A 14,602-nucleotide genomic window follows, 5' to 3' on the forward strand; every position below is an offset into this window, starting at 1 on the left:
TGCAAGCTCTCAAACACCATACGTGGCATTAACAACAGATTGTTGGACGTCTATGAACATGCAGTCATACATCACTGCAACTATCCATCACATTAATGAGAAGTCCCATGCGCTGACAACTGATAACATGGGGGAGAGGGGCACTGCAGAGAAACTAAAATTATATTAACTACCATTGTTGGTGAGTGGGTGGGGGACAGCAGGAAGGTGAGCAGCGTCTGGTAAGTTGCCAGGACTGTGGTAGATTGAACTGCACTGCCCCCTAGCGGTCATACTCAGGATCATATCTGAATTGTGAATTTACGTCATTTTCTGAGTTTTCATTATCGTTTAAAATATAAAAAATTGCACTTTTAACATTAACATTAACATTGTACATTTATCACATCACTAATTTGCTCCCTTATCAGATAAAACTAGAATGTCATAATTTTTACTCATGGCTACAGCTGTTTTTACCATTTCAAAATAGCAGTGAATCACGTAGTAATTACTTTTAAACAAAATACCTTTTTCGGGGATTCTAATAAGGCTACAATGTTGTATGGTTTATTGAACAGTCCCTGAGATTATATTTGATTATCAATTCAAAATAGACTGTTCATTTGATGCATAGACTGCTCTGTCTCTGTGTGAGACTCCTTTCAGGAAGTGTCTTTCTGTCTGTCTGTGTGTCCGTCTGTCAGTCTCTAAGCTGACATTGACTCCTGACCGTCAGTGAGCGGTGGTTCTGTAGAGTACAGATGTGTAGACGGCTGTCAGGGGAAGGCTCTGTACCTGTCACTAAACACTCAGACAGGAGGCCAGTGTCACTGCTAAACCCCAGAGGAGGAAGTACACTACTACACATTGTCACAACGCACCATGGAAGATGTTTATGCATCCAAACAATACACTTCTATCTCATATAAAGGAGTGGATATTACATATAACCACAAAGCATCTTTACACACAATCATCCAAACATGACATCATGTATGTCATATAATTTGGAGTAAGAAGTCATATTTTATTAATGATTACCATTGTATGGAATAGCACCTTCCACCTATTCTCTGATTTATACAGCAGCATATGACAGCTGAGAGCTCAGTGTTTATGGTAACAACAATGTCTACACTTTCCCTCTGGGATTCACTCTACCATCACCTCTCTGCCAGAACCAGAGAGGTCATTCAGTGTGTGTGTGTGTTTGTGTGTCTGTATGTGTGTAAAGGTCACACTGTGATTGATATTGGCTAAGGCACATTGCTTCACACCAGGCGCGGCTCGCTTGTGAATGTCTCAACTTGTTACCACGGTGACACTGTTTATTCCTACAAGCTCTTACAGTCTCATGTCAGAATTAGACGTTCATCCATGTTTCACAAATGTCAAATTTCATATTTGTTTCAAACTTAAAATGTCAAAGTGCTTAAGGTTATGTTTAGGCATTAACTACACAATTTTAAGGTTCGGCATTAACGCCAAATGGTTAAGGTAAGTGTTGCATCCTAAAATGATGGGTTCCTTTACTGAAGACTCCGAAGCGTGATTATAATAAACAGAACAGATGTATTTAATGTTCTCCTTAACACATCCCAGTTGACTACTCTCCACAGTGTCTTTAGCCCAACTCATCAATACATCATTGAACTTTAACCACCCTTTCATCTCGTAATCCAATCACTTCAATGTAAGAACGGAAACCCCACTGTCATTTGTTTATTCAAATAACTCAACCCCTGCATAAAAATCTCATTGGCTATTTGCAACCATTTTAAATCTAAAGTCATTAACAGATAATACATTTCTCAATACACCACAGTAAGGTTTAAGGTTTTGGATAGGCTTGAAAAAATATATCAAGAACAACTTTCTATCGCTGGATTTGAACATACAACCTTTGGATTCAGATGCTTACAACCTTTCGCCATCCCTGTCAACAACACTCACTGTTGCCGCTAGTGGCGGTTTTCCTTGTCAACTCCCAAAGTCCTCAGACATGGATGGACGTCGAACACTGACTTGTATCATGGGTGACCTGCCTGGTGTGCTGACACTCTTTATTCCTCCTCCACTCTTAATACACACCCAACACACATCCACCCACCCAACACCCACACAACACACATGCACGCACCAAACACACATATACCCACCCAACACACATATACCCACCCAACACACATACACCCACCCAACACACACCCAACACACATACACCAACCCAACACACACCCAATACACACACACACACCCAACACACATACACCCACCCAACATACATACACCCACCCACCCAACACACACCCACCCAACACACATACACCCACCCAACACACACACACCCACCCAACACACACACATACACGCACCCACACTCACCCAACACACATGCACGCACCCACGCACACCCAAGCACACAAACACATAGTAAGCTGATGAGGATCCACTGCATTCTACTTTGGTCAACACAAACAGTAGGCCTACAGCACAAACAGACAAATACAGCGCACACAAACCTTTACATTGGCCATTGATGCTGCTATTCATCAATAACACGCTTTAGTGGTACTGTCAAAAGACCCAAACATGTACAAGATGTACAGTATAATTATCTTCTTAATGTGTCTTTGTGACCGTAACACGAGCAATGCATCATGTCACAGTAGAGTTAGTAACACAACGACAGTGAGAATAATTGTAACAGTGTGACAAATTGTGAAACTTACTAGTAGACTAATCTATGAATCTGTGTTGCTATGCAGGCACATCCTGATGTTGAGTCTCTCTCCATGACTGTAATCAGGTCAAGTACTGACAGAGAGATCTACTGTGTTGTATTAACCAGCTAGAATCACATCTCACATTTGCATGGAAATACTACAGTAAAAGATAGGTAGACTATGCCATGGGTGTGTGTGTGTGTGTGTGTGTGTGTGTGTGTGTGTGTGTGTGTGTGTGTGTGTGTGTGTGTGTGTGTGTGTGTGTGTGTGTGTGTGTGTGTGTGTGTGCGTGCGTGCGTGCGTGCGTGCGTGCGTGCGTGCGTGCGTGGGGCGGGCGGGCGGGCGGGCGGGCGGGCGCGTGCGTGCGTGCGGGCGTGCGTGCGGGCGTGCGTGCGTGCGTGCGTGCGTGCGTGCGAATGTGTGGTTGAGAATGCATGCTTTCTAAGAGGAGTGAGGTTTAGTGTCAGCCGGCTGTCAACTGATGCTCCTGCTGACACACATCAATACCACCATAGTATCACCACAATCAACAACTTCCTTCTGATGGGAATAAATACTGAGACAACCTTATCCTGACAACAACGGATAGGGCTCCACCTGTGCAGAGTACATGCCCCCTTGGCCTTTCAGTCTCCAATGTACCCTTTTCGGTGGTGGTATAATTCCCCTCATCTATGCTTCAGAATCAAAAATGTGCACGTCTTGATAGTTGACCAGTGGCCAGTCATCAGCATTGGCACATATCCGGATTTGTGACCAGAATAACTAGTTTCATTTCCTCCAGTTTTGCGAAGGCAAGTTTATCATTCATATGAAATACAGTTTAGCAATCTACTGACTCATCTTTGCCAGAACAATATGCTACCTGGCGATTTGATTGATCATTTCAGATAGGACTAGTTTGGGTGTCTACTGGCTATATGTCTAAAGATATGCAGCTGTAACATCGTACCTCCTTCAATATATCGGGATGAAAATGTAACGTATCCTGGCAAATTTATTAAGATATTTGTGAGGAAGAACAGGGCTACCCGGCTGGCAATGAGCACTCTGCAGGCAGGCTGCTCTCCATAGTGATGGCGCTGTGCAGACAGAACATGCCTTCCATCTGGTCCTGCTACAAGGAGGCTGTATGATTCTGCTTGCTCTGAACTCCAGGGAAGTGACAAGATATATCCCTAATTGAAATTGGCTGCTAACATGAATGACATTCAGCTTGAAATGCAGATGTAAAACTTAGTTTGTTTTTGTAAGCTATGTTGCGTTTTGAAAATGCATCACCGTTTATGGCTGAAATGACAGGCTACATTGAGATTGTGTATGTATGTTCACGTGTGCACGCGTGCATGTGTGTGCGTGGGGGGCATGCACGTTTTGTACCAGTACTTTTTGGGGATTGCAGGTGAAAAAGTTAGAAAACCATTGGGATACATGATAGTGGCAACACATGGAGTTAGGTTGGCTATAGTCACGGTAGGCTATAGTATTTCTGACCATTTTCTATTTTGACTGGAATTGTGTTGGTCAATGTTTATGAGTGCAGCATTTATTCCAGTTCAAAATACTTTCCTCATCAGATTGTGCTGCTTTTCCCCCTTCTTGTAATATTTGCTCAACAAGTATGTGACCACGGTTGCTGAAGAAAAACAAAAGGGTTTGAGCACATGCCCACCAAGGGTCTGTGCACGGCCCTGTGTGTATGTGTCATTTCAAAAGTTAGATGAGCTCTAATACAGATTAATGTTGCCAAGTAATACATTGTGTTCTTGCCCTGAACCAATGCTCGCTATTAACGCTTTCTTCCCGTGGCTCTGGGAATGTTGGGCTACATTAATGAATTAACCATGAGGTGGGAACTCCTTAAATCAATTATTCATTTGGTGTGATTAATTTACACAAATAAATATTTAGTTATTTTACAACCCAAATGTCCCATATTTTAGGGTTTGGCTGTTTGAACTGCGGATAGGCAAACGAACCAATTGGCTAAATCTCCATTTATATAAATGCATACAGGGGTGTGTCCTCAAAACTAATTCAGGGAGAATAAGACACACTTTCTGGTTAATACTGTATTCACACAAACTCTCTCTCGTGTCCATCTGGACTGGTCTGATTAGAGCCTCTCTCTGTTAATGAGAAATTCCACATACACATACATACGCATGCACACACACACATAACCCCCCCCCCCCCCCCCCCCCCCCCACACACACACCCCTTCTAATCCAATGCTCTATTATTAACTGGATTAGGTATTATCTTCCCCAGTCACTGACTTTCCATCACTCTCTGTTTCCCTCCTCTCCTCCTCACTCTCTATCATCCCTCTCTCTCTCTCTGTTTCCCTCCTCTCTATCATCCCTCTCTCTCTCTCTGTTTCCCTCCTCTCTTCCTCACTCTCTATCATCCCTCTCTCTCTCTCTCTGTTTCCCTCCTCTCTTCCTCACTCTCTATCATCCCTCTCTCTCTCTCTGTTTCCCTCCTCTCTTCCTCACTCTCTATCATCCCTCTCTCTCTCTCTGTTTCCCTCCTCTCTTCCTCACTCTCTATCATCCCTCTCTCTCTCTCTCTGTTTCCCTCCTCTCTTCCTCACTCTCTATCATCCCTCTCTCTCTCTCTGTTTCCCTCCTCTCTTCCTCACTCTCTATCATCCCTCTCTCTCTCTCTCTGTTTCCCTCCTCTCTTCCTCAATCTCTATCATCCCTCTCTCTCTCTCTGTTTCCCTCCTCTCTTCCTCACTCTCTATCATCCCTCTCTCTCTCTCTGTTTCCCTCCTCTCTTCCTCACTCTCTATCATCCCTCTCTCTCTCTCTCTGTTTCCCTCCTCTCTTCCTCACTCTCTATCATCCCTCTCTCTCTCTCTGTTTCCCTCCTCTCTTCCTCACTCTCTATCATCCCTCTCTCTCTCTCTCTCTGTTTCCCTCCTCTCTTCCTCACTCTCTATCATCCCTCTCTCTCTCTCTCTGTTTCCCTCCTCTCTTCCTCACTCTCTATCATCCCTCTCTCTCTCTCTCTCTGTTTCCCTCCTCTCTTCCTCACTCTCTATCATCCCTCTCTCTCTCTCTCTGTTTCCCTCCTCTCTTCCTCACTCTCTATCATCCCTCTCTCTCTCTCTGTTTCCCTCCTCTCTTCCTCACTCTCTATCATCCCTCTCTCTCTCTCTCTGTTTCCCTCCTCTCTTCCTCAATCTCTATCATCCCTCTCTCTCTCTGTTTCCCCCCACTTTTCCTCTTTTCCTCATCATCCCCCCCTCTCCCTCTGTTTCCCCCCTCTCGTGTGGATTCCATGTTTATGTCTCTGCGTGCAGTTTGAAGGAAGTTGCTAACTAGTGCTAGCACAACTGCTAACAGTGGCTCGCGAAACTACCTCTATATTCCTTCATACTGGATACAGAGACATAACAATTGTATCTACGAGTTCATCTGACTCTGGGGGAAGTAGATAAATGGCCTGATTGCCAAAAATCCTGACGTATCCCTTTGGCCATATCAAAGCTCTCATAAGTCTCACTACACTGCATTCTGAGAACATGGTAGAGCAAGATGGCCTCGGGCATCATCTGGCCTGCATGGCAATGGTGATGACGTAACGGGCGATAACTGATGATGTAATAATAAGAAGCTGGGCCCAGATTCACAAAACCTTCTTATTAAGTCTAATTTTTTCCTTAATAACTATAAACTTAAGAAGAAAGTTAAGCAAAGTTGCTATTCCTCAAAAAGGTTCATGGAACATTTCTTCTGTAATTTCTTCTGTTTCTCCTTAAGCAAAAAAGTTAAGAAGAAATTAGATTTTTTTTAAATAAAGTCATTGGAAATGTTGTTAATTCCAAGATAGATAAACCCTTGTCTTAAACTAAGGGCAGTGAGAGAAAAAGCTCATGAAAGCAATTTAACATGTTTAATTCACTCACAAACTTAATCTGAAAGTTTCAGTATTGATTATTTAAACCCAATAACATGTTTTAGAACAGTAATCTCAGTTGTAAATATGCTAACATGATTGCCATTGCTAACTAGATATAGATAGCTAGCTAAAACAGTTGACTAGCAACAAACATCTTAAGAAGATTCGTAAGAAAATATTTGAGAAATTTGTAGGAAAATCCTTAAATCATAAGATATTGTTGAGAAATTGCACTTATGAACTTCTTATTTTTTTCCTTAATAAGAAGCTTCGTGTTTTTGCGTAAGAAGTGTTTTGTGAATCTGGGCTCTGATGTAGTGATGTAATAATATGGTGATGTCATTTTGCAACACTAGTGTTAGAGGTTTGTTTCTTGTTTAGGATTATGGGGTTCATTAAGTGTCTGTTTCATACAACATGTTGTCCTAGAAAGTACACTATATATACAAAAGTATGTGGACACGACTTCAACTTAATGGATTCAGCTATTTCAGCCACACCGTTGCTGACAGGTGTATAAAATCAAGTGCACAGTCATGCAGTATCCATAGACAAACATTGGCAGTAGAATGGCCTTACTGAAGAAGTCCGGGACTTTTAACGTGGCACCGTCATAGGATGCCACCGGTAGCAACACTGACTACCGAGTTTCAAACTGCCTCTGGAAGCAACATCAACACAAGAACTCTTGAAATGGGTTTCCATGGCCGAGCAGCTGCACACAAGCCTAAGATCACCATGAGCAATGCCAAGTGTCGGCTGGAGTGGTATAAAGCTTGCCGCCATTGGACTCTAGAGCAGTGGAAACGAGTTCTCTGGAGTGATGAATCACGCTTCACCATCTGGCAGTCCGACGGATGAGTCTGGGTTTGGCGGTTGCCAGGAGAACGCTACCTGCATGAATGCATAGTGCCAACTGTACATTTTGGTGGAGGAGGAATAATAGTCTGGGGCTGTTTCTCATGGTCCGGGTCCCTTAGTTCCAGTGAAAGGAAATCTTAATGCAACGGCATTAGTATTCTAGACGATTCTGTGCTTCTGACTTTGTGGCAACAGTTTGGGGAAGGCCCTTTCCTGTTTCAGCAGGACAATGCCCCCATGCACAAAGTGAGGTCCATACAGAAATGGTTTGTCGAGATCGTTGTGGAAAAATATTGACTGGCCAGCACAGAGCCCTGACCTCAACCCCATCGAACACCTTTGGGATGAATTGGAACGCCGACTGCAAGCCAGGCCTAATCGGCCAACATCAGTGCCCGACCTCACTAATGCTCTTGTGGCTGAATGCAAGCAAATCCCCTTCGCAATTTTCCAACATCAAGTGGAAAGCCTTCCCAGAAGAATGGAGGCTAATTAATAACTGCATATTAATTGATTTTGGAATGAGTTGTTCGACACGCAGGTGTCCACATACTTTAAGTCATGTAGTGTATATCCGTGTGTGTGTGTATGTGTGTGTGTATGTGTGTATAGGAGGCTGTTATTGTGGAATATTTGGTGTACAAGTGCATGTCTAAGTGAGTGAGTGTTTTGGAATGTGTGTACTATGTAAGGAAGAGAGAGCCCACTAAAGGATTGATGTTTTTCCCTGGTCTAAGATGAGGGAGAGAGTGGTCTTGTATCAGAGCGTGCTACGCTTCACAGCACAGCAGAGGAACAACAGGCAGAAGAATCATTCAGCTTCCTCTAGCTCCCTCCATTTGCTCTCCTCTGAAAAACAAACTCCAGCAAAGCACCAATTGCCCACACATTTGACAAGAGACAGAACCAAGCTAGTGTCGAACACACTGTTACTGCACACACTTTTATGGGCACACATGTGGGCACACACGTACACACACACGCACGCACGCACGCACGCACGCACGCACGCACGCACGCACGCACGCACGCACGCACGCACGCACACACACACACACACACACACACACACACACACACACACACACACACACACACACACACACACACACACACACACACGCACACACACACACACACACACACAGAGATACCTGGTCTAAATCCACAGATCTCCTCAGTGTGTGTGTAATCTGTTTTAATCTCAGTATCATCCTGGATTACAACCTATAATCTCTCCATCTTCCCCTCCAAAAGACCAGCTCAACCCTCTGTTCCACTGAACTGGAGGCATAAATAATAGATCATAGGCGTAATAGTACATAACAGCTTCTACTAATGGTGATATTGATCCAGTTGAGACAAGGTAGACTGTTATAGGTCAACATCTAGAGGAAAGGAACACACACACTCATATTTATTAATCGACAAATTAGGACCAACATGTTCGCACAGACATGCAAATATGCACACACACATCCCAAACACACAAACCATACAGTAACTCCAGTCTGATAAAGTGCTCCAGGAAAGTGCCCTGCCTCTTCACACCATGTGCCAGTCTGCCAGTCTCCAGTGTGGCATCAGAGGAACCAATTAGGCCAGTATTCCTGATTATTCCTGTCCATGTCAGAGTAGACAGCTAGGAGTCTGCAGGCTGCCAGGCTGCAGCCAGGAACAGCGACAGATACAGCTCACAGATACAGATACAGCTCCATTCCACTCCAGTATGGCTGCTGAATGTTTGATGAGACCACCTCACTATGAGTAAATGATCAGCTACAGTCAGGGGTTCCTACAATAAATCTAACCTGACAGAGGGTTCAGAGGTCAATTGAAACCCAAAACTACATTCTGAGAATGTGAGACTGATTGATGTTTTTTTTTTTTTTACCTATCACATTTACAGAAATGTTAATTGATGTGCATTGTCCCCGTCAAATGCATAAATTGTGCCACTATTAGCATCATGCTAATCTGAGTGAGAATGCTACATTCAAGTCGTTAGCATTACACTAAACACGGATCAACCGGTAATATCCCACTGTTAAATAGATAGCCCTGGAAACCAAACAGTTTACACATTTTGCCAAACAGTATCTCTGACTTTCAAACCCAAACTATACTAACCCAACTAAAGGAGATGAAGTCTATAATTTCCTAACGTGCCTATCTGCCTGGTAAAGCAGGAGCAGAAACAGGCCATATGTAGTGTAGCAGACAGGGAAGAGTGCAGCAGAGCAGTAATGACAGAGAGGAGAATGATTCAGGTCATTACCACTGATAGCTGAGGGGAGGGAGAGAGGGGAGGGAGAGAGGGGAGGGAGAGAGGGGAGGGAGGGAGGGAGGGAGGGAGGGAGGGAGGGAGGGAGGGAGGAAGGGAGGGAGGGAGGGAGGGAGGGAGGGAGGGAGGGAGGGAGGTTAGAGAAAAGGGTGGAAAGGGGAGAAAGAAAATGAGAGAAAGAGAGAGAGAGGGAGAGAGAGATAGAGAAAGAAAGAGACAGAAAAGCCAGAAGAGTAAATAACTTTAAAGCAGCACCCACCAGTAACTAGCCATCTTTCTATCTCCATCGCTCCTTTTCTGTTCTACCTTCTTCACTCCACTCCGGGAAAACAACCAGTTACACTCTTTCTCCACACATTCGTATTTTTCTCTGTCTACCCCCTTCCCTCCGCCTCCTCCCTCTAAGAACAGCCAGCCAGTACAAAGGACAATATAGAATAGAGGAGGTGACACATCCTGGGCCAGAGACAATCAATAACCAACCACACAAAGGAACAACGCAAACCCACAAGCCCCTGACACAGTCCCACAATGCAGAATTCTGAGTGGAGCGGCCTCCTCAACTTACCTTCCCCTGCCCCAGCTCGTCTAAGACTGAGAACCATGACCGCTGCTGCTACCCACTGATGCTTACTCACTCACACACACACACATACTGATAGACACACGCTCTCTCTCAATGAAACACACACCGACTCTCGAACATACAAGCGAGCGCAAGCACAAAACCACATATCCCCACTCACACTGGCTAACAAACAAACACACTGAGTCACAAGCAAACTCTAACACTCGTACATCGCCCCTCACACAGTGACAATTACACATGGCAGGAATGCAGATGATGTTGGTTATGTTGTGAGGGCACTATGTCAGCTGTTACTGCTGAAGTCATAACATTCCCAAAACTTCCCCCATCCCAGCTCACTCAGCTGTCAGATCAGAGCTGGCCATGAAAAAACAGAGGGAGGGAGGGAGGGAGGGAGGAGGGCTGTTGCGCCAACTGATCTGTGGGTTTCATTCTAAATGACTCTAGTCTGATACCAGGACTGTGTCCAAGTTGTTCTGAGAATCTGCCAGACCTACATGCCATTCCAAAGCATTACAGGCATCCAAATATACAGCTTTTCCCTGCTTAACACACTCTACACATGCAAATGTACATGAACACACACACACATAAACACAAACACACATTTTCCAACAGCACAAATGTGCAGCTCCTCTCTATTAGAGGCTTGACTCCACTGGCGTATGTGTGTCTCCGGAGAGACAGAGGGTCCATCTGACCACAACCATGCAGACCAGATGACACACACACACCAAAATCTCTCCTCTATCCCGCCCCTGCTGACCTCATTGTAGTGTAAACAAACTTCTCTGGTCGCTAAGTAACCAGCTACAACCACCTCCTCTTTAGCAGGCATGGAAAGAGGACAAGGGAAGGGGGAAGTACAGAAGAAGAGAGAGATGGAGAGGGAGATCAGCGAGAGAATGACAGAGGAGAGACAGAATGACAGAGAGGGAGGCAAAGAGTGTTAAGCCAAGATAAGGAGAGGGGGGAAGAGAGCAAGCTAAAGTTGCAAAGCTTAAATAATTACCTTCTCCTCTGATCCTTCTGGAAATCCAATATAAATGTTAAGTGTGAGCATAGTGCTACAACTGTATAAATATCTGAGTGTGGAGGGTTACTCTCACTGAGCTGGGCTGCAGGGAGGCGAGAAGAGACCTGGCATCCACTACACTGAGACACACATAGTCAGCCCTCACCGATTTAGATAGACAGACTTTATTGTCCTCAAAGACCACCTTTCTCTTCATTTACCATCTTCTTAGTTATTAAATTATATTAGCTAGCCAGATAGTCAAAATACATATTTCAAACGGGACCTTTCTCCTAACCACTTACTGGCTCTTCATGTGAACTTCATGTGAACTTGACACACCCTCCTAACCCATACCTATCATTGACTGGGACTATCTGCTATAACTTCAATTTAAACTGACAGAATTGCCCGATGTATATTCATGCAGAACATTATTATTGGATGAGAGAACCCTTAGGGGTTGAGTCTGGACAGATCTGTCTGGCTCGTCACACACCTTGCACATCAACACCACCACAGGCTGGTTCTAGAACATTCCCATAATGTTCCATAACGTTCCATAATAATATCAAGCTTTTCAGAATGTTCTTGAAACCTAAACCTAAAAGAAGAGCATCAGAAGCCTTGAAGCTGATAACATATCTTTACATTATAGCATTTGATCAACACATGAACGTGGCACGCCATTGGAATGCTATGTTTTTTCATAACATACACTGAGAAATGTATAGACTAAAAACTATTCCAAAATAGCCCACAGAGATGTTCATGTGGCTGTATGATGATTTTCAGCTGTGATGTCCCTTCTGTTTTGTTTCCATCATCGCAGCCATGTTGTGTTTCCCCTACATAGATTGAGCATTTTGATTGGTTTAACCATGACCTCTAACCCCTAACCTATAACCCTGATTGGCAGTCCGTCTGGGGTCAAGGCAGGCCAGGCTAGTCATCAATTGGAGGTCAGCGACTCCATATAAAATAATTGTGGTGTTGTTGCTATTGAATGCCAGCGGGTTGAATGCATCAAAGCACCAGTAAACCAGCTTGATTTTATCTAATTTTATACACTTTAAATCAGTGTAATTGCTAACAGATTCCCATGTACTGATCTGTGTGTCCCTCTATCTAAACGCGGCCTCCATTTTATTATTTTTTTTCTGCATGGACACGCTTTTAAAATTGCACATTCAAGACCCGCCCCCCACCGCTTCTGAAAAAATTCCTAGGGGAAACACTGCACAGCACACACATCCTTAGTATTTCATGGTATATTTAGAACCATGACAACTGCACAGCACATTTGCCTGTCCTTTCATTCCCTAGCCAGGAGCAATAACCTCACCCCCACCCCCCACTGACCAACCCACCCACCCACACACACACACACACACACACACACACACACACACACACACACACACACACACACACACACACACACACACACACACACACACACACACACACACACACACACACACACACACACACACACACACACACCTGCTTTTCAGACCCACAGAACACTAATGCACACACTTGCTCTCTCCTCTAGTCCGGCATGTTCTCTAAGAAACTCCCAAACACCTGCTCTAACGAAAGACGGAAAGATAGAAAGACAGATAAAATAACCTTCACCATTCACCCTACATGATCTGAAAAACACAGGAACATTTACATCAAAGAAAGAAAGAAAGAAAGAAAGAAAGAAAGAAAGAAAGAAAGAAAGAAAGAAAGAAAGAAAGAAAGAAAAGAAAACCCAGAGCCCTACCGGAGGACCCCGTCCACAGGGAACAAGGGATGAAGGAAGGAGAGAAAACGTGCCTGTCCACCAAACGAACGAAACGCCCGCCTTCCACACTCTTTCACCAAATCAATTTCACACTCTCTCACCTCCCCACCACTGTGATGTCATTCATTCATCCGTTTCCCCGTTGCTATGGCAAAGATGCCGCTTGAAGAGTCGGTTCTTTACGTTATTCTCCCCCATCTCTCTGTCCAACCCCCACCTGCCCTTCCAACCCATTTTGAGCGGTGCAGAAACGTCCCACCTACAAGCCCCTCTTCCTTCATAATTTCTGTCCTGTCCTAGACAGGGGTAAGGGTACAGGTTTGGAGGGTTGGGAGTGTAAGTCAGAACAGGGAAGGGGAAGTCACCTTCACTAGAGGCTCAGATAACTGTGCTTGTGTCCTAAGGATTATTACTAACATACTGAACATACTGTATATGTCTGACACAAACAAACAAAGAAACACATGTGCCACCTGTCTCTTCCACAGCTATTACCGCCTACACACAAAACACACAAGAACACACACACACACCCTGCAGCGGTCTGATTTTGCCCTGTGTCAGTCCAACGCAGCTACTAATGAATAGTTCATGGTAATCCCCCTCCCCCATATTTACTATACTCCCTGTGTTAATCCTTATGTTCACCTTGGGGACCCTCCTGATTCAGCCACACACGCAAGTGCACGCACAAACACCACCCCCAGTCTGGGTTCCACCCGTTATTTAATTATGAGCCCCCGCCCCCGCCCCCAACATCCCACCCACCCCAACATCTCCCCCAGACTAATCTGTGATCTTTATTATAGCCATCTACCCCCGATATACACACACCCTACACCCCCCACCCAAAGACATATCGGTCCATACGTTACTTATTCACTGACCACCCCTTCATCTACAAGTTGAGGAGTACTGGCCTGGCAAGGGATATTGCATTAGGGAGAGAAGTAAGAAATGTGTGTTCAACATATACAGACAGAGACAGACAAACAGACAGAGGAAACAGACAGACAGAAATAGATGGGGATACAGGGAGAGTAAATGGGATACAGGGAGAGTAAAGGGGATACAGGGAGCGTAAAGGGGATACAGGGAGAGTAAAGGGGATACAGGGAGAGTGCAGTGTATAAAGTCAGAACGTCTGCTGTCTCAGCCACTGCCTGTCACCAAGGGAGTACCCCAAAGCTTGATCCTAGGCCCCACGCTCTTCTCAATTTACATCAACAATATACGTAGCTCAGGCAGTAGGAAGCGCTCTCATCCATTTATATGCAGATGATACAGTATTATACTCTGCTGGAACCTTCCCAGATATGTTAAACGCTCTACAACAAAGCTTTCTTAGTGTCCAACAAGCTTTCTCTGCCCGTTACCTTGTTCTGAACACCTCCAAAATAAAGGTATTGTGGATTGGTAAGAAGAATGCCCCTCTCCCCAC

The 14,602-nt window shown here is 44.5% G+C and overlaps 1 protein-coding gene across 3 annotated transcripts in view; it reads right to left on the reverse strand.

The window, feature by feature from the left end:
* Positions 1–14,602, reverse strand: part of LOC139538704 (unconventional myosin-XVI-like) — a 307,739-nt gene that overhangs the window by 260,116 nt on the left and 33,021 nt on the right. The window contains exon 1 of one of the 3 annotated variants that reach the window (XM_071341079.1): positions 10,331–10,546. The exons of 1 other annotated variant lie outside the window; for it this stretch is intronic. In XM_071341079.1, the coding sequence (XP_071197180.1) occupies positions 10,331–10,367 (37 nt within the window). In that variant the 5' untranslated portion in view covers positions 10,368–10,546. Of the gene's footprint in view, positions 1–10,330; positions 10,548–14,602 lie in introns of those variants that run through there. One more of the 3 variants, XM_071341082.1, reaches the window with a different exon arrangement.

The sequence above is a fragment of the Salvelinus alpinus genome, chromosome 14 (assembly GCF_045679555.1).
Source record: "Salvelinus alpinus chromosome 14, SLU_Salpinus.1, whole genome shotgun sequence".
In the NCBI taxonomy this organism is placed as follows: Eukaryota; Metazoa; Chordata; class Actinopteri; order Salmoniformes; family Salmonidae; genus Salvelinus; species Salvelinus alpinus.